We start from the raw sequence: 20,021 nt of genomic DNA on the forward strand, positions 1-20,021 counted from the left end.
AACTTACAAACCCTTAATTATGGAGTAGTACCCACTCTTTTAGTAGAAGTGCATGAGTAATGTGTCTAATGTGGTCGTCTCTCTATTATTCCTGGCAGTGAGTCATGCTTTGGTGCAGATGTGGTGTCCTACTGGTTCTCTGCATCTGTCCTCTAACCTGCCTCGTAACGTCTCCCTGTCCTCCCGGCTGCTGCTGCCCTCGCCCAGGATTCCTGGTTTTGTGCGAGTCCCTGGGGCTCAGGTCACTTCCTCGCTCTGTCCCTCTCAGTACCTCAGCTCTCTCTGTGGCCAGAAACCAGCTCTGTAACGTGGACCACCTGCTCCGGCCCTTCTCTGACCTGCAGGAGCTGAGCCTCAGTCATAATCTGCTGAACCGCTTCCCTCGCGGCCTGCCCCCCAGCCTGGAGTCCCTGCTGCTGCAAGAGAACCGCATCACTTATATCACTTCAGGTGCCCTGCGACAATTGGGGAACCTTACTCGCCTGGATCTGGAGGACAACCGCATCCGTGCCATCCAGCCCGGGGCACTTCAGGGTCTTAACAAGCTGCAGGTCCTGACACTTAAAGGGAACAAGCTTACAAGCCTCCCTCTGAATCTTCCTCCATCACTGACACACTTAGACCTCTCGGCAAACTGCATCTCTGTCCTGGACCTGCCCTCGCTGTCCGCCCTGGTCAACCTGCAGGTTCTGAAGATCAACAGCAACTGCCTGCGTTCAGTCCCAGAGAGCGCCTTTGACAGCCTGCCACGTCTGAGATCCGTGGACCTCACCAACAACCTGTGGGTGTGTGAGTGCGACATCTTGTATCTGTACCGCTGGCTGCTGAGTGGTCGCGTGAGGATGGCCACAGATCTGGTGTGTACCGAGCCGGTCCACCTTGCCCACCGCCTGCTTTTGAACCTCTCTGTAATGGCTATCTGTCCTCGTGTCGTGAAGCCAAATGAGAGGACACACCCACAGGACATCAACTCTACACTGGAGAGGAAGCTGGAGATGGTGACAGTGAGGCCAATGATACCAAGCTCATTTAATAACAGGAGATATTTGGGGAACTTGTCACAAGAAACAACTGTTGGACATCTTTCCAAAGATGTTCACAAGACTCGTGTGTTACTTAACCACTACTCTTTAGAGACGCTTACCTATGAGGAGTGTTTGTCCCTGAATAAAACACAGTCAGTAAACCTACCCTATTTAAAAACCACGACTTCTGTCCCTTATGAGGAGCAAAAATGCAAAGACAACACCACAAGTCAGTCTCCTCACTTTGATGCAACCTCAGCTGAAGGCACACGATCTTTGCTCTCCACAAACAGAGAGGCACCCTGGCCCACTCCCAACCCACAGCCGCTTGCACAACAAGACTCTGCAGCGGTCGTCGCTCTGCTCGCTGTGTTATGTGTATTAGTGGCTCTCCTAATGCTGGCAGTGCTGTTTGTGCTGAAAAACGTACTCCTGCGCCATCAGAGGGTGGCACCACTTAATGTGGGATCTGGTGGATGACATCAGCACAGACACAATGAAAATATTTTTTAGATTTTTTATTCACAGTAAGCACAGTCCCACACAATATTCTGTAATTTGTTTTTGTATGTGTCCTTAAGCTGTTGCTCTAACTGCATTCTCATACTGAATCCTCCACACGGGACCAGTGATTTCACACAATCAAGCCAAATGCTTAAATGCCAAAAAATACAAAAAATAAAAACCCTGAATCTATGGTGTCTTATTTGTGACATATCTCCAACGTTCAGCTCCCTTGTGTAAATTCAAGGATAAGACTTGTCTTAAAATATTCACCATGAACTTCCCACTCCAAAATCAGCATCGTTTAAGAACCAGTATCTGACCATCTGATGAAAAGCAAATGAACACCTCTAACATTTTTTAAAGAGATTATGAAACTCCCAGAAGAAGATGCAAGACCAGATGAAGCATTATGGTGACCAATCTTGCAAAGAGCACTGCAGTGAATCATCATTGGGCTGGTACTGACACGTCATGGATAGGTAATAACAAGATATTAATTGGCGGCCTTGATACGTTCCTCCTTCTTCTCCTGTTGTTTTATTCTGTAGTCTGACAGCGCTGCTTTTATGGCATCTTCTGCAAGCACTGGAAAAAAATGAAGATTTTAGAAACACTTTAAAATTCTGCTCTGATTTTACAAAAAACCCCAACATACAGTCAGGTAACATACTGTGGGAAAAATCTGAAGAAGTGAGTTAAGAAACTCATTTCTTTAGATTTTTTCCTTCCCAATACTGATTTTGGTACCTGAACTTGCGTATCAGCCAATACCGAATACTGATACAATACCAAAGTAAATAAATACAGCTGTATCCTGCTAACCCTGTATGGGTGTGAAATAACTGCCATCATTGTCATGTGGCATGGCTCAGGTTAAACCCTTTGTATAAAGGGCAGCAGGCATCTCCAAACTGAGACAAACTGAACCACTTCTTCTCTGAGTGAAAAAAATATTCAACTTTCCACTGCTCCTGAAAGCAGCTGCTATCGCTGTCAACTTAATGCTTTGTTGCTGGGAAGAAATGTCTGTTGCTAGGTAACCATTTGTTTGCTTGTTTACCATCTGTTTATGGAAACTCATTAGTTCCACCAGCGTTGTTCCTACTTGGTGCACGTCTATTAACTGTGTTAGTGATGTCAGTGTGAAGTAAATGTAAAAAATGCGAAGTTAACTTGCTTGATTAACCAATACTGTGTGGTGGGCCACATACAGTATATTGAAGAGTCAACCCGCTTGCTGTTTAAAACTGGTCTATGGGCTGTTGGGCTGGACTTTGGACATGCCTTACATACTGAGAATGAATGCCAAAGAATTTTCTTTTATTATCTACTTTGACTGTGAGTCATAAATACATGAACTCTTAGTAATTAATAACAATTTCTTTAGGATACATAAAAGTGCAGCCACAATTTCGTAAAATAAAACACCTTTATAATTGTAAATAGTACATTAACATTATAAAACTGCAGTGCAGCAGCACCTTAAAAAGTAAATAAATCTAGGAATAATTTACAGTTCCTTTAAATTTTAAAGGAACCACCTGATGAAATCAAAGCCTCACACACTATACACATCACCTTTTAACTGGTCAGACTATTTAGTGTCAAGTATTACAAAATTGCTGACATTTTTCCATTGCTTAATGTTCCACTATTGACAAGAGATCAGTAAGACAGTAGCTGCACGTGGCTACACTGTGCAATTTGCAAAGAAGAATTGATGTCCAGGTGTAAAACTACTTTAAAAGTTATTAATAAATGACATTGTATCGGACTGTTAATATGTATGTGGTATTTTAGGCAGCATCTCGGGCATTTCTGATATTGGTACTGGTATTGGACCAACTCCATAAGATCAAACTGAACAGCTTAAAATGTATGAACACTGAGCATGTATAGGAGATTTTTAACTGTTTTGTTAGTCAGTGCTTTTCACCACCAGTGAACAAATAAGGGAATATGCTTTGAGATAATGACTTTAATTCCTTCAGTAGAGTTTCTGCAATGTGTAGGATCTGTAAAGGAGCACTGAAGGCATTCAGATGGCTAATTATGTACCAACAACCTCACTGAAACATTTTTTCCTTTAACCTGTCATCCATCTTTATGTTTACTAAGCTTTCTGCTGCACGATGACACTGACTTGTGTTAGGAAGCACGTTAAACTGCTTACATTCCTTCACTGTGGTGCTTTGAACTTACTGGAGCAATGCAGCTTGACTGGAGGAAGGCAGAGTTCTTTGGCAATGTCTGTGTTCTTGATCTTCAGAGCTTCATCGACCTGCAGAATGAAAGCAGACTATAACAAAAACGCTGCACTTTTAAAAGCAATTATTCCTCTTTCCTTTCCACCTGCTGTATACCAACTCACCGACTTCCCCTTCACCCACTCTGTGGCAAGAGAACTGGAGGCAATAGCTGATCCGCAGCCAAATGTCTTAAACTTTGCATCGACGATCTTCCCATTTTCATCCACCTGGATCTGGAGACGATACAGAGTCAAACACTTGGTTGTACAACGGGACGCTGACTGTCATGGCAGCTGCATGTGACCTCCAACTTACCTGAAGTTTCATTACATCACCACAGGCTGGTGCACCCACCAACCCTGTCCCCACATTCTTGGCGTTTTTGTCTAGAGCTCCCACGTTTCTTGGGTTTTCATAGTGGTCCACCACCTTGAGGAAAGTGAAAAAACGACACGACACATCACTGGTTTGTTGTTTTGATTGTTACAAAGACAGGACACCGCTGTTGAAGTTAGCTACACCTATCCGCTGTTAGGCAACACACACGTATGGTTGTTAGCGTTAAATCTCACATGACACGCGCTGGTTATAATAATGAGTTTAAAATACATTACCTTTTTGTGATATGAGCAGAGGGCACTGAGCTCAGGGCTGAATAACCTTCTGCTAAAAAACAACAGCGAGGACGCCGAGTTTCGTAAAGGTACAGCCGCCATGTTGAGATACGATGATGAACGGAAATCAACGAGTGCGCACGAGTGAGGAACGAGCAGTTTTTTGTTGACAAACAAGTGAAGACGGAAGCTATCACCAACGGAGGAGCACCCACTAGCGGCTAACAGCGGCAGCTACACGTTGAGTTCAGGGACAGGCTCCACCTCTCACGATACTCTTGGGCTTGTTAGCTTGTTACCAGGCAGACAGCCTTTCCAACATGGCAGCGTCAAGCAGCGCAGAGCAAACGCAGTTGCAAGACATGGAGGAGGAAGATGCAGGGATGGAGGAGAGGGAGATGGAATCGGACAACGAGGAGGAGGAGGGAATGGGAGTAGAAAATTCAGACGACGAAGAGGACGATTCGTCGGAGGACGAGAAAGAAAATGAAGCGGAGATCCAGCGGCTGGAGGAGCAGGTAATTAGCCATCAACCAAGCCAGGCTGAGTTGACTAACGTTAGCATACAAGCTAATGAGAATGAATGGGTGGTAAACACTGCCAGCTACAACAACCCAGCAACTTAAAAATATCAGCTTCTCCGTCCTGCTGTGGTGTAACAGAAACTAAAATTATAACGTTACTAATGTTAGCTGGTGTTTTCCAAAACAATTAAACAGGCGTATATGATACGACGTCATTCACATAGCTGTCGTGATTAGCTGACCTGCTAATCTGTGATGCTAATGGCTTGTCTCGTGTCACAGTCACACGCGCCTTTTTTACTATCTCAGTCCAGTGGGATATAAAGCTCCAAATTTAGCTTAGTTACAGAATACATGTGCACATATAAAGTAAGGTTACATACTGTCCTAACTTTACTGGGTGTCGCGTTAGCTTCCCAAAACGTTGTCTATACATAGTAGTAGTAGTAGTAGTAGTAGTAGTTGGAAACATACAGTAATGCTGTAATCTGTGCTTCCACTGCAACAGCAGAGAAAAACCAAATTCATAATATTACTGCAGCATTACTTATCCTAATTTATCAGGTAGCCCTGCAATAAATATAGGGCCGTAATCAGCTATTCAACATGTGGGGTGGGGGTTCAATCTCTACCTTTTGCACCCCAGTCCTCCAGGGTGGTCTGGGTGTAATTGACCCCAGGAGAAATGTTTTGAAACTTGACAACTATCAGGGTTTCTCAAAGTTTTGATGAGCCAGCATAAGATTTAGAGCCACACAGGAAAAATGCACACACTGTAACTTTCCTATAACATTTATTATGACATACTAATAAACAGAAGCTATAACAGCCGACAGTAACATGGCCTGAGTAACACAAATATTACACCCCAGTTTCTGGAAAGTTTGAGCATATCTTAATTTTTGAGGGGATGTGTCCCTGCAAATTTCCCACCTTCTTGAAGCTTATAATGCTAACTTTTTAATTGTAATTGTTTTAAAAAGGTGTTGATTCAACTTAAAGGTCATTTTATAAGCTACAGTTTGTGGCACTTTCGAATTGTGTTGTGAGCTGACAAGTGTCTACCCTCATTGAAATAAGTAGACTAGTGCTGGATTAAAATAATCAATTCATCCGATTCAAATCGATCTTCATTTGAATGACCCGATATCAATTCGTAAAATCTGTTCATCTCGCTGAGAGTAAATGAGCTGGCTGATGTCTGTGTTCTTTATTCTTTTTAAACCTTACTCAGTATTGTGATGTCAGGAATTTGATTTATTTTATTTACATATTAGATTTGTAAGTTTGTATTGTGACTCTGCTGTTTGAATATTACTATTGCTGCTCTACAAACAACATTTAGTTAGAAAATATTTAGTTTTAATCCTGTCCTGAATTTATTCTTTTTTTAAAAATAATTCCTTGTAAAATTTACAGTATTAGCTGTCTGAGAATCTCTTTCATATACTAGCAAAATTTGGTATTGTAACTGAAATATCCCACATCGAAAAGATATCGTATTGAATCGAAATGGAAATAAAATTGAATTGTGACCTTGCGAATCGAAATCGAATTGATTCAGGAAATCAGTGGATATACCCAGCCCTAAAATAGACACCTCTTGGTATGATGCAAACTGCAGCCTCCAAGCTGATTACCTGAATGCCTTTCTGAAATAGAGCTAGAAATTATTAGACTGTATTAGATTAATGTCTTGGTTTTATAATAAACTAGCAACTAAGTGTGAAAGTACTCTATATGTTCNACTGTCATTTGCATCGACTATTTAGGAAAATCAGAGAAAAATATCATTTGCATAATAATTTGGAACGCGGTGTAGAGCTAGAAATTATTAGACTGTATTAGATTAGTGTCTTGGTTTTATAATAAACTAGCAACTAAGTGTGAAAGTACTCTATATGTTCTATCAACTTTTTGTGTGCCATAGTGTAAGTATTTAAGCATTTTAGATTGTTAATGTCATGATTTAATTTGTGTAACATGAATGAGATATGACATTTTCTTTGGCACTGCTGAATAAATACAGTAGAAGCACGAGGTAATTAGAGAAAAGGGGAAAGACGGTGCACAACACAATTAAAACATAGTCTGTCTCTGTGTAATTTTTTTCCAGCTGTCAATCAATGCTTTCGACTACAACTGCCATGTAGATCTCATCAAACTACTGAAGCAGGAGGGAGAACTTTTCCGTCTGAGAAAGGCAAGGCAGAAGATGAGTGAGCTATTCCCGCTCACTGAAGGTTGGTGCATGTCTGATATGGTTTTTGGGCTCAGAAGTATCAGTTGACACGAGCTGTGTTCGTTTTTTCAACTGAGGCAACATTTTGTTGAACCCTGCAGAGATCTGGTTAGATTGGCTCAAGGATGAGATCCGTCTGACTGAGGAGGAACCAAACCGGGAGAAAGTCTATGAACTATTCGAGAAAGCTGTAAAAGACTACATCTGTGAGTGCATTGCATCATTCTTTACTGCCTTTTATTTGACATTCATGTATTTCATTGTCTTGGGATTTAATTCCATATCTTGATACTTAGGTCCAGATATCTGGCTTGAATATGCTCAGTATTCAATCGGTGGCATGGGCTCGCCAGGCGGGATGGACAAGGTGAGATCCATCTTTGAGAGAGCCGTGACAGCTGTGGGGCTTCACATGACCAAGGGACAGGCCGTGTGGGAGGCGTACAGAGAGTTCGAGAACGCCATTTTATCCACAGTACAGGTTTGTGTTTCCATCACTAGGATCTTATCAGTGGCCTCACATATGCTGTGGTTGTTGCTCTGTGATATATTCCAGAGTGAGATTTATTTTGAATGACGCAGTTTCAAAAACAGTATAAGACAATACAAGATAGACACTTGTTAATTAGATTTTGATGTAGTACAGTAGTTGCGTGTAGAATAGTTGCATGCAATATCTCTGTCTCTGTCAGGTTAATATTGTCTCAAAGCATGCTTTTGAATGATAATCCAGTCACTTAGCTCAGGATAAATAGAAATACTCTAAAAGCTGAATTGAATTCTTCTCATGTTAAATGGGCCCTTGCTAAATTTTGACACCATTTTCTCTGCTGTGTTTCCTCTCAGCCTCCCCCTGGCAGGATTCCCAGCCGTGAGGAGCAGGAGCTGCTGAAAACTCAGCTTGAGCGTATCCATACACTGTTTCGCCGCCAGCTGGCCATCCCCTTAATGGGTAAGTATGACGCGTTTTCTGTCCAGACGGGCTGCTGTAAAATGGGCAGGATTCGTGTTGTGAGAGCCATATGTCGAAAAAACCTGAAAAACTGAATTCCCCCATTTAAAAAGACAACGCTGCCTTCTCGGATAAGTTGAGTGCGGCACGGTTGTGATGTGGCTTTTGAAATGCTGTGCAGATTTAGAAAGAGAACAGTCCCTGACCATGCTTTCAGTTTGTTGCAGGAGTGGGCGAGAGATAGCCAGATGGTCTAATATTGTGTTGGATTTTCTGTCCCAGCTGAAGACTAGAGGCATTTCTTTACTGTTTTAAACCCTTATTTATCCAGACATCTCACTTGATGAATTATTTGCTAAGGTTTAAGACAGAGATTAGGTAGTATGTATTAAACATTTGCAAATTTACACATTCCTGCAACACATAAACCTAAAATACATACTTTTGGGGCCTTTGCACACCGTGTCTGTATTTTTGTCCGATATCGTTGCACGTTTATAAATGAATACGATCTCATGTTTTGGCAATCATGTTAACGTACTGACTCAGAAACTTTCTTCTGTCATTTAAGTTTTCAGAACAGGTGTGTTTTTCTGTTTTTTTTTTTTGCATCCGTCAAAAGCCTTTAGGAACCGTTTGAGCAAGAAACAGCAAAGTAAATGTGGCTTAACCTGCAGGATACGTATGCCCACAGTTAAAGTGAGGAACAGGGTAGAGGTGGACAGGGGGCCAGCAAGAAAAAGTTTGTTAATATATGATAGCAATGGCCTTCTTGCACAAGAGTTATGATGATGCTTACAGCAGAGTGCAATTTAATAGGCACACAGTATCGTTTTGTAACTCAGGTAATGCTAGCTGCAGTACCAAATGCAAGACTTGGGCAGAGAGAGAGAGGCAGGAGATACCACAAGTGAAGAGAAGCAAGAGAGCAAATTTGTCTTTCCAATTCACCTTGTATTACGAATTTTCTCAACAAATAGAAAAATAAAACGCGTCTGAGAGTGCAAGGTTTCTGTGTATTAATGATTATAAAATGCATACAAAATATACAAACTTGGTTTACAAAGTCCATGTGGTTTATGTATCTTAATTGATACGGTAGAAAAATGTCTGTAAACTGTGATAAAATTGTGCCCTTTTGCTTTGTAGACATGGAGGCCACCTACGCAGAGTATGAGGAGTGGTCTGAGCATGGCGTGGCTGACACAGTCATACATCAATACAAAAAGGCTTTGCAGCAGATGGAAAAGAGCAAACCTTATGAAGAATCGCTGGTAAGTGACTTGCATTGATTATTCTGACTGTTAAAAGTTGTCCCCTTTTTTATGCGTTTTAATAATGTACATAGTTTCTGCAGCGCGTAACGTCTGCATGCTGTTGTGTTGCTGCAGATAGTCGCAGAACCTCCTAAGCTGGCAGAGTATCAGTCCTATATCGACTTCGAACTGAAGGAGGGCGACCCGGCGCGGATCCAAATAATCTTTGAGAGGACCCTGGCAGAGAACTGCCTGGTACCAGACATGTGGGCAAAATACACCACCTATCTTGTGAGTATTGGTCGTGTTTTGGTGTGATGCTGTCCTTTAAGGGCTCCCAGTCGTACAGTAATGTTTACTGTGTAGAGTTTGGACTCGTTTCACATGGCATTACTTTCCAAGTCTGACTGCTCTTATTTAGCGCCTAAAACTTGCCAACTCCTTTGTCTGCCAGCAGGAACTAAAAAGCTGTGATCAAAATGCTGCACTGAGCTTATCTTAGTCATTTACAGCCAGTAATTGCTAACACAGCTCCTCTTGAAATGTATTCATGGTCTTTTAATTTCATAATGTAGTTTCAGACATTTAAACAGTAAACTTGGACTATAGCCACCGATACATTAGGTTGATAATCATTTTACTCATCTGAAAAAAGTACAGTGCTTTTTCTTGTCTTTATTTTATTAGATTTATTTGTGGTCACAGTGTGAATTTTATTTAAGCGGTTATGAAATAACAGGAAAGACAACAAAGAGGTGCCTTTAAAAAATATCCTGTTTTATCTGCCACGCTCTCAAACTTGTGACAAATTGCACAATGCATGGTTAGTTTTGCCCACGTCTTCTAACACCACCCAACTAACCTCCTGTATCAGGATAATTTAAATGCTTGCTTGCGCTTCAACTCATAAACTTTGTCTTTACCTGTCACCATTTTTTGCGAGTGCCCAATTGATTCTGCCCATGTACAGATCTAGACAGTGATGAGAAAGAAGCAGGATGGCTTACTCCTTAGATACTTGAAATTATCAGCTCCATTGAAAATGATGTGTTTATTTATTTATTTATTTATTTTTTTACCATGTGCTAGATTTATTAGCCCAACGTAGCATTGTAGTTTTGCTCCAGGCAATCTCACAATTCTTACCATTGATCCCTGGGATGTCAGATAAACGTGGTTGCTTATAAAAGTGACTCTTAACAGCTTCCTAAATAAATATTTCAGTTTGTTTAAGGTTATTTTAACCAGTTTGTCATGTGTTCTCTGTGGACTCTACAGGACCGTCAGCTGAAGATCAAAGACTTGGTTCTCTCCTCTCATGAACGTGCCGTCAGGAACTGCCCCTGGACCATGGGTCTGTGGAAGAGCTACTTGCTAGCTCTGGAAAGGCACGGAGCTGAGCATCAGACTGTCTCAGGTAAAAACTAGCTGTGTAAAAACTGTGCAGCCAGAAGCTGTCAGATCATGACTCAGGTGCTGTTTTTATGTAGTTGTGAGTTTGTTATGAGGGAAAATCCTGAAACCTTGCTTTGCCGTATGATTCAGTTTCTTTCTTTTCCTTGCAGATGTTTTTGAAAAGGCGCTGAATGCAGGTTTCATTCAAGCAACAGATTATGTGGAAATTTGGCAGGCGTACCTCGACTACCTGCGGAGACGTGTAGATTTCAGCAAAGGTGCGCGCAGTTGTGTGTGAAACAGAATTAGTCTTTGGGGTTGGAAACTATTCAGTTCACTCATCGTTCTCTTGCTAACGGTGTTTCCTTTTTTTGCAGAATCGAGTAAAGAGTTGGAGGAGCTGCGAGCAGCTTTCTCTCGGTCTCTAGACTACATGAAACAAGATGTTGAAGAAAGTAGGTGGATTTGAGTCTGACTGAGATTTACTGATGTGGTGTTCTTGGTTTGGTTTTTATAATTCATTGTCTTGTGTCACTGTAGGATTCGGTGAAAGTGGAGACCCCTCTTGTATCATAATGCAGATCTGGGCAAGGATAGAAGTAAGCAGTGTTACTATGACAACCATTTACAAGCATTGGATTTCTGTTACATTCAGTTGTGTTTAACCCTGTGTTTATTTGTGTTTTATTTTGACTTATTTTATTTTCGATGTCTTGTCTATAAAATCGTAAGACAATGGAAATACGCTTGTTAATTTTAAACATAGTAATAGCCTAAGTGTGTAAAAATACATTCAACAGTGACAGTTTTATTTGAATTGTACAATTTAAAGTTGCATTACCTCACTGTCATGTGTAATATGGAAACAGTCTGCAGAAATGAACATCTCTTAATGTAAGTTTTGTTTCCTCCCTTCCAGGCCCTCCACTGTAAGAACATCCAAAAAGCCAGAGAGCTGTGGGACAGCATCATGACAAAAGGGAATGCTAAATATGCCAACATGTGGCTGGAGTACTATAACCTTGAAAGGTCTGTCAGTCAATATCTGAGTGGGGAAAAATATGAATTGAAGTTCTGATACCTTTTATTAGCAAAATGTATTTATGATGTCCTTGTTTTTTTTTTTTTTGACTTTGTCCTTAGGTCTTATGGAGACCCTGTTCACTGTCGGAAAGCTCTCCACAGAGCAGTTCAGTGTACCTCAGACTACCCTGAGCATGTGAGCGAAGTCCTGCTCACATTCGAGAGGGTGGAAGGTGAGTCCTGATATAAATATCAAACATAACATCCAAACAAAGAAGACTTACATGAATTACAGTGTGTCTTCTCACTCACAGGTTCTCTGGAGGACTGGGATGTGGCAGTGCAGAAGACAGAGACCCGGCTGAACAGGATTAATGAGCAACGAGCGAAGGTAGGAGCACATATCAGTATCGTGCTGGACAAAGGCATGTCACAGTACCAGAAATTTAGTAGTCAGTATCAGTACCAGTGAAATTATACATACACTCCTTTATTGAAAACAGGAAACCAAATAAAACAAGTACCGTCACGTTTTCAGAATTCTGCCATCGACTTCTCCTGACATCCCTAACTGGACAGGTGTATCATTTGTCTGCTTTTGGCTGATGTGATCATGTTCTGCCCATCTGTTAGGCAGCTGAGAAAGAAGCCAACCTGGCTCGCCAGGAGGAAGAGAGAGCTGATCAGCGGCGGAGGGCCAAGGCAGACAAGAAGGCTCAGAAGAAGGTCCAGAAGGGAACTCGAGCTGGCGAGAAAAGAAGAGCAGAGCAGGATGATTATCACGATGAGTGGAATGATGACTCAGGTAAATACAAATCATTTGTATGATAAACCTTTTTTTTTTTAAATGAGAAATTGTGCGTTACCTAATCTTCCTCTCCCTCTGTGACAGAACAAGCTCCTAAAAGGCACAGAGGAAATGGGGACCAAACCACAGAGTACATGGAGACGGAGACTGGACTCTTTGGGAGGAACGCTCCCCCTGGCTTTAAGCCTACTCCGTCCGACAATAAAAGAGCCCAGCAGGGAGCTGCGGCCGCTGCCCAGAGGCAGAACGATGACAAGCCAGAGCTTCGCAACGATGACAGCAGCGTATTCATCAGCAACCTGGCGTACACCCTGCAGGAGCCAGAGGCCAAGCTCAGGACGCTGTTTGAGACCTGTGGTCCCATCAAACAGGTCCGCCCCGTCTTCAGCAACAAAGGGACCTTCAAAGGCTACTGCTATGTACAGTTTGAAGCTTCAGTGTCTGTCCCTGAGGCCCTGAAGCTGGACAGACGAGAGGTGGAGGGCAGGCCCATGTTTGTGTCACCTTGTGTAGACAAAAACAAAAATCCTGACTTTAAGGTAAATATCAAAACAAGTGTTTGGTTTTTATTATAACCAGAGTATCTGCAGGTCTTGAAAAGTCTCTAAAGTCTTTGAAAAAAGGCTTTAGAGGGTTTTAAAGGAGCAGTGTGAAAGATTAAGGCAGATTTAGTGACATCTAGTGGTGAGAATTGCAGATTGCACCCAGCAGAAACTTGTGTTGGTTAGGATCCCTTCAGTGTTAATTGTTCAGGAGGTTTACTTATTTCATTGTATTTAATTCTGTCAGTATATCCCCCTAAAACCTACACACTGGACCTTTAAATAATTTACAAAATCTTAAATATTTGTTATTGCCTTGAAATCAAATGAATCATTCTCAATTTTTTAGTCCATATATCCATTTTATGCCACTTTTCAGGTCCAGGTTGTATTACTTTAATTCTATTAATGTTAACATCTCAGAGGAACTGAAAAAAAAAGTGAAGTAATCAGTAATTCTAGGTCATAATGTCCCAAAATGGTTTTCCATCGTACTTTGGCTGGTATGACTGTAAAATAGGTGCTCTGTTGTATTAAACAGATCTTTAAACGTCTTTAATTTAACTTGGTTAATCTGCAGAAACTCTGATAAGGTGCAGTACAAGTGACCACTTCACATTAATGTCCCCGTAGGTGTTTAAATACAACACGGCCATGGAGAAACAAAAAATCTTCATCTCTGGGCTGCCGTTTTCGTGCACTAAAGAGCAACTGGAGGAACTCTGCAAAAGTCACGGCACTATCAAAGATGTTCGTCTGGTCACGTATCGCTCAGGAAAACCCAAGGTGAGGCGTAAAGAGGAGGACAGTGTCCAGATGTTTGGCTAAAAATAGTCATCCTGATGAAGCTAATGATTCCCACCTTTGACCATGCAGATGCTGAGCAAAGTATTAACCCTCTCTCGCTGTGTGTCTCTGCAGGGTCTGGCGTATGTTGAGTTTGCAAATGAAGCGCAGGCCTCACAGGCAGTTCTTAAGATGGACGGCATGGACGTCGAGGGCAACAAAATCTCTGTTGCTATTAGTAACCCTCCTCGCAGAAACATGAGTGACAAACCGGGTTCAAACAGGACCACGTCAGACACAATGCCTCGCCAGGTCTTTGGATCGTAAGTTTAGCGATGCATTTCTCTTTCACGCCCACTGAAATGTTGCCACCGTCAGATCTGTAACTGTACAGAAACAAAGCTGTGTTTTGTTTTCCCAGGAGAGGAAGAGGACGCACACAGCTCTCATTACTCCCTCGCTCCCTGCACCGACAAAGCGTGCCCGTAAGCAAAGTCAGGAATGGGACTGAGGCTGAGCAGGCGCCAGCAACAGCAGCCAGCGCAGCAGCCGGAGAGACGAAACCTTTGTCAAATTCAGACTTTGCCAAGATGCTCCTCAGCAAGTGAGAAGATGAGCGAGAGAAATACGACCGCCTTCACACTGAAAGCCATCTTGTGTCCTTACAAATTAGTGTTGGTGATTTTTCTGTAATTGGTTACCCGGCTTCCCTTTAATCTCAGTCTTGTTCTCCTCATCATCCGTTCTGCGAGATTTGCCTTAATCGCTGAGCTCCTGCCCTCCATCTGAAATCCTTTTCAACCAAGACTTCTCACCATGTGACAGATCGTTTTCGTTTGGTTTGTTTGAAGGTTGCTGGCAGGCTATTTTATATAAAAGAAAAAGTGTATCATATTTGTGTGTAAATATACCGTATCTAAAATTGTACGCCTCATGTTGCAAAGTGTCTCTTTTTTTTGGTTGTGTAATGTGAAAGGGATCTGAGAGAAGCATATGGAAGAGTATTTTTTTTAAATATTCAAAACAGCCAAACTTGTGAATGTTGTTTAAAAAGGTTATATGCAGAAGTTCAGACGTGCTGTAATATAGATGGTGTGTGTGTGTGTGTGTGTGTGTGTGTGTGTGTGCGTGTGTACAGAAGCTGGCTGTGCTACAGTGAAGAAAAGACTTTCTCCAGATGTTTTTAGGAAACATAGGATTTCTGTTGTGTAACTTATTTTGACCTCTGAGGACAAAGTTAACAAGGCTAGCACGGACTTTTTTCTGACTGTATAATACAACTAATTCTTTATTTTTTACATAGTTCCATCTGTGAGTTGCCATCTGCTATTCGTCATAGGTATTATGATGCTATGGAGTCTATAGAGGCTCCATTAAATTAGTAATAGTTAACTGGCTTCATCTCAGCCTGAGGGCGTGTTATTACAGTATAAATACTGCCCTGTCATGTCACACTGCTGCGGCTTAATATCAGTTATAGTATTTACAGAACTGCTCTAAGTATTCTTTCACATGGTTTATCTGTTTTTACATATCATTGTTAATGTGAGCTGTCTGTTCAGGGTGAAAACATCCATCATCAAAACACATTGTTTTAGTTGTTAGTCTAGTTTATGTGCTGTGGACCTGAAAGAGAGATTCGGAGGTAAATGAAGCATGATCACTTCACCCTGGGAAGCTCAGGGTGCACGTGTAAGCAGGGTGTTAATGAGGCTGAAGAAATGTGCTGCTTTGGTGGCTGCTGGCATTACAGCTGAATGATTAGTTGATCGACAGAAAATTAATTGCCAGCTAATTTGCATATTAATTGTTTGTCAAATTTCTGTCTCTGGTCTATTTTCAGTGTCTGAGTTTTAAGATTTTAGTTTGTCCTTTTCTTACATTTTGTTAAATAAAATGTTTTTGGGTTATTGACTATTGTTAAGATAAAACATTTGATGACATCACCTTGGTTGTAGAAAATTGTAATGTGCATTTTTCAGTTTTCTTTGGTTTGGTCGACCAAACAGTGGAGAAAATAATTAAAAGCAATTGTTAATTGCAGCCCTGCAAGAGTCCAGGGATATGAGAGAGGACATTAATTTGTTTAAGGTGTTAAAGAGTTCAGATATATCCATAAATGCTAGAAAGTACATGTGAACCCTTTTGTATGTGTACTGTAAAAGTGAATCCTTGGAGCGTCATAAACTGAGACCTTACTACAGTTTTATAAATGAGTTTCTTTCAGTAAGAGAGTTTATTTCACCCTCTGAATGAACCTGGCTGACAGCTCTTCAGTATTCTGCATAAGAAACTGTTGCTGTCAGCTACACGTATTAAGCTCTGCAGCTCCTCCGGCACAATTAGAGAATCTATGCAGTTTTCCATTTCTTTCACCCCATGCTAGAAGTCAACCATTTGTCCACTCGTCTTGTTCGGATATTAACACTTCTGTTTGTGTACATAATGTTCAATATGCTAATTTCAAAAAGGTCACCATAGTTTGTAATAAATATAAATCTAAGTTTTCAAAACAGATGGAATACAAGCTATATGTATTGCTCTCACCACAGTGGCCTGATCTGAAAAAAAAAAATCTAAATGTGTTGGTCTCTAAAGTCACCTTCTGTTTTATGTCTGATACTAAAAAGGTGGTATGTGTGCATTGCTGTTGTTTTGTATCATTTCTATAGTCAATGTTTTGAATTTGGTATAGAGGTAAATAATAAATGGCTTTTTGTTTGTTTGTTCAGTCACTATTTATTTACCTGCTTTTTTCGCCCTTTTCTACCCTTGTGTTTTTGGGTCCTGTAAAAACAAAGAAAAAAGTTATGTCATGTAATTTTTTTTTTTCCCTGGTCTAAAATTTGTTTTAATAAAGTCATGTAAATCATCTTTGATCCCAGTAAGACACTCACAGACTTGTTCATTTTACAACAGCTTGAAGACATAATGGAAGTCAATAGAACACTTTTATTTTAAAATGAAATAAATAATCAAATACATGAAAGTGCTTTACAGTGTTAAGAGACATCACCTTAATCCCAAAGATAATTAACTAAATGTTCACCACACATCTGCGCTGAAGCGTCTCAAGTCAAGCAACAAGATTAGAAAACTTTCCTCGTCACACCACCAGAGGTCAAAATTCAGATTGTATTGTGATGGAAAATGAAATTCGTTTACACTCCTATGGGAACTGGTCATAAACTAAAGGTGGGGAACGGATTTCTTTTAATTGAAAGCAACCCTCAAATGGCAAAATCAGATTTCAACTCAACATCCTGAAACAGTTGTGATGAATTCAGCAGGCCTAGAACCCAGACCGAAGCAAGAGGTGATACTGGTGGGAAATGACCAAACGAGAAGGCAACACATTCTATGGTAAGATTGTTTTTTAAGAACTCTCAGACTCTCCTCCCGTCTCCAGCTCAGTGAATTGGGATGGTCTGTTTGCAGTCGGTACAGGCCTGGTCCTGGCTGGCTCCCGGCAGCCCCACAGCATACTCAGTTGTAGAAATCAACAATGTGTCCAATGTCATCTCTGTACATTTGGCTATAAAGCGAATAAAGGGCCGTACGTCACCCTCATTGGCTGTGTCCAGAGCTGCATAATACTCAGCCCTTTGTTCTTTGCGAATAGTGATTGGTGGGTATCTCGCTTGCATGAGCACAAGGTTCATGAGCAGTCGAGACGTGCGTCCATTGCCGTCCACAAACGGGTGCACATACACCAGCTTGTAGTGGGCCAGAGCTGCGTACTCCACAGGGTGCAGCTGCAGGGCCTCCTCAGAGTTGAGCCACTGGACCAACTCCTGCATGTGCCTCTGCAGGTCCTGAGGGTGTGGGGGGATGTGGTGGCCCACAAACACCTGGTTGGTGCGCAACCTCCCTCCCTCTACAGGGTCCACATAGCCAAGCACCCGTCGGTGAATCTCCAGGATGTCACTGACAGTTATGGTTCCTGATCTGGACAGCAGCGTGGTGTTGATGAACTTCATGGCTACATCCACACCAATGGCTTCGTTCTGCTCCTGTAGGCTCTTCCCAGGGACGGCGTAGCGGGTCTCGATGATGTGACGGATCTCAGACAGAGTGAGCGTGCTGCCTTCAATTGCCACAGTGTGGTAGATGTGATGGTAATAGGTTTCCTCCATCACCCGGCGGAGTGCAGAGTTGCCTTTAGGAATGGACATAAGCCGGCGCACTTTACTGTCAATGATGCCAAAGTAACGCTGGTCAATCTCTTCCACCAGGGGAAGAGTCCGGTCCCGGCTGACCAGAGCTCTCTCATTACAAGGTGAGATGGCCAAGGCCTTGGTGTAGAGGTGGTCTGCCTGGACGACATCCTTCTTCTCCTCTTCCAGAATGGTCCCCAGCTCTGTTAGGGCGTCCACAAAGTCTGGATTCATGCTGAGTGCATGCACCAGCAACTTGTGAGCCTTCTCTATCTTCCCCAGTTTCTTCATTTCCAGAGCCTGCTGCAGCGCCGCTTTGGCCTCCAGCTTCATCTCTGCAATCAGAACATGACAAACAATGTCAACTCCAAAACAGGTGACACAGCTTAGAGGTTAAAGCACAGCAGGTCATTTCCAGGGTGACTGCAACTATTGTTGTTTGGTCTATAAAATGTCAGAAAATGGTTCAAAATGTCTATCAGTGTTTCCTAAAGGCCGAAATAATGTTCTCAAATGTCTTGTTTTGTCCACAATCTAAAGATATTCAGTTTACTGTGTTAGATGAGTAAAGAAACCAGACAATATCCATATTTAAGAAGATGGAATCAGAGAATTTTGACTTTTTTTTTCCTTAAAAAAAAAGACTGTTTGGTGGATTATCAAAGTAGTTGGCAATTGCAGCTCTAGTCGTGACACAGCAGAGCTGGGTAATCTTTTAATTAACATAACATCAAGGACCTTATTCTAGTAGTGATTAGTAAATATAAAATTAAACTGTTTTACACTGCTTTGTATTTTTACAACTCTAAGTCAAAGTATATTAGAAATGTGGTCCGTTTTGCTGTACTATAACTGTATCTGACCTTGTCTTTAACATATGGCATTACATTGAACTGTGTACTCTTGTATTTTACCTTTGCTCGGCTTGGACCTCAGAGGCAGCACATCAAGGGCAGTAAACGGGACAGTAAGGCTGGTGGACTGCACAGCTGGAGGAGGATGGGAGCTTCCCCACAGCTGGCAGCGGAGCTGAGCGAAGCCCTTCAGGGCGGCGCAGCACTCGTCCTCCACCCCCACCAGGGGCATCAGGACGGCCACCAGAGAGCCGAGGAGGACACATAGCAGCGGGCCCCATCCTCCAAGCAAGCGGCCGCTGGTGCAACGCCACACCGTCATAGCAGCCATGATGATCCCAGGTTAAACTCTCCATCCTCTGGTGACACGGTTCCCCATGTATATCCACCCCAGCTAGGAGAGCCTCAGGGCGGCCGACTGGAGGGAAAACACGGTCAACATGACAGCTTACAATCACAAACACTGCTGAGGGAATTCAGCTCAGTTACCCGACAGCTATTAAGTTAGCTAAAGCTAGCTAGGTCAACTTAGCTCTCTATCGCACGCGACTCTGAACTGAAACTTTAAAACACCGGCTGAAATCACGGTTAGACTGCGGTTGACTTGTTCTCGGCGTCCATACAGTACAGTACAGCTGTGTACAAAAAATACACATCATCCACTTCCTTGGTTTGAACGTGCGAACATCCTGGAATGTGATTGGACAGAATTAGTTTGAAGCGCAGCGCCGATTGGCTGAAACGCAGCAATACAACAGATGGTTCGTAACGGTCTCTGATTGGTTGATAAAGGAATATGTGCCCTAAGTTTAGCCTCGCAGGCAAATACTGACAACACAGCAGCACAGTATGTGCCCTTCAAAAAACTGCTTGTAATGAAGTTATACGACTTTTCAAATACTTTTAAATGTATTTTTAATACACATAGTAGCCTATATTAATGTCTTTATATGTAAATTTGAATTTAATATTTCCTTTTTTCATTCATTCAGTTGACATTTTCTTTCAGTATTGGCACACTTGTAGTCTGTGCTGTGTTGCTGCTGTGTTTGATTTGATGTTGTGTTGCTGTTCATTACTATTTGTA

General features: G+C 41.9%; 3 protein-coding genes across 3 annotated transcripts; 1 reads left to right on the forward strand and 2 right to left on the reverse strand.

The window, feature by feature from the left end:
- Positions 1-1,528: 1,528 nt before the first annotated feature.
- Positions 1,529-4,717, reverse strand: iscu (iron-sulfur cluster assembly enzyme). The gene is made up of 6 exons (XM_050050931.1): positions 4,695-4,717; positions 4,396-4,609; positions 4,097-4,210; positions 3,904-4,014; positions 3,735-3,813; positions 1,529-2,117 (listed from the first exon to the last, which is right to left on the reverse strand). The coding sequence occupies exons 1-6, from the start codon at positions 4,715-4,717 to the stop codon at positions 2,026-2,028; spliced, it is 633 nt and encodes a 210-aa protein (XP_049906888.1). The 3' UTR covers positions 1,529-2,025.
- Positions 4,690-14,850, forward strand: sart3 (spliceosome associated factor 3, U4/U6 recycling protein). The gene is made up of 19 exons (XM_050050041.1): positions 4,690-4,913; positions 7,036-7,162; positions 7,263-7,367; positions 7,458-7,642; positions 8,008-8,113; positions 9,263-9,387; positions 9,505-9,660; positions 10,648-10,786; positions 10,935-11,042; positions 11,142-11,219; positions 11,305-11,363; positions 11,684-11,793; positions 11,908-12,020; positions 12,102-12,178; positions 12,421-12,592; positions 12,680-13,134; positions 13,771-13,923; positions 14,059-14,246; positions 14,345-14,850. The coding sequence occupies exons 1-19, from the start codon at positions 4,716-4,718 to the stop codon at positions 14,529-14,531; spliced, it is 2,841 nt and encodes a 946-aa protein (XP_049905998.1). The 5' UTR covers positions 4,690-4,715; the 3' UTR covers positions 14,532-14,850.
- Positions 14,851-16,855: 2,005 nt separating this feature from the next.
- On the reverse strand, positions 16,856-19,610 carry ficd (FIC domain protein adenylyltransferase). The gene is made up of 2 exons (XM_050050058.1): positions 18,995-19,610; positions 16,856-18,415 (listed from the first exon to the last, which is right to left on the reverse strand). Exons 1-2 carry the CDS (start codon positions 19,263-19,265, stop codon positions 17,334-17,336), a joined length of 1,353 nt encoding a protein of 450 aa, XP_049906015.1. The 5' UTR covers positions 19,266-19,610; the 3' UTR covers positions 16,856-17,333.
- Positions 19,611-20,021: the final 411 nt, after the last annotated feature.

This window comes from Epinephelus moara, chromosome 8 (assembly GCF_006386435.1).
Source record: "Epinephelus moara isolate mb chromosome 8, YSFRI_EMoa_1.0, whole genome shotgun sequence".
Taxonomy (NCBI): domain Eukaryota; kingdom Metazoa; phylum Chordata; class Actinopteri; order Perciformes; family Serranidae; genus Epinephelus; species Epinephelus moara.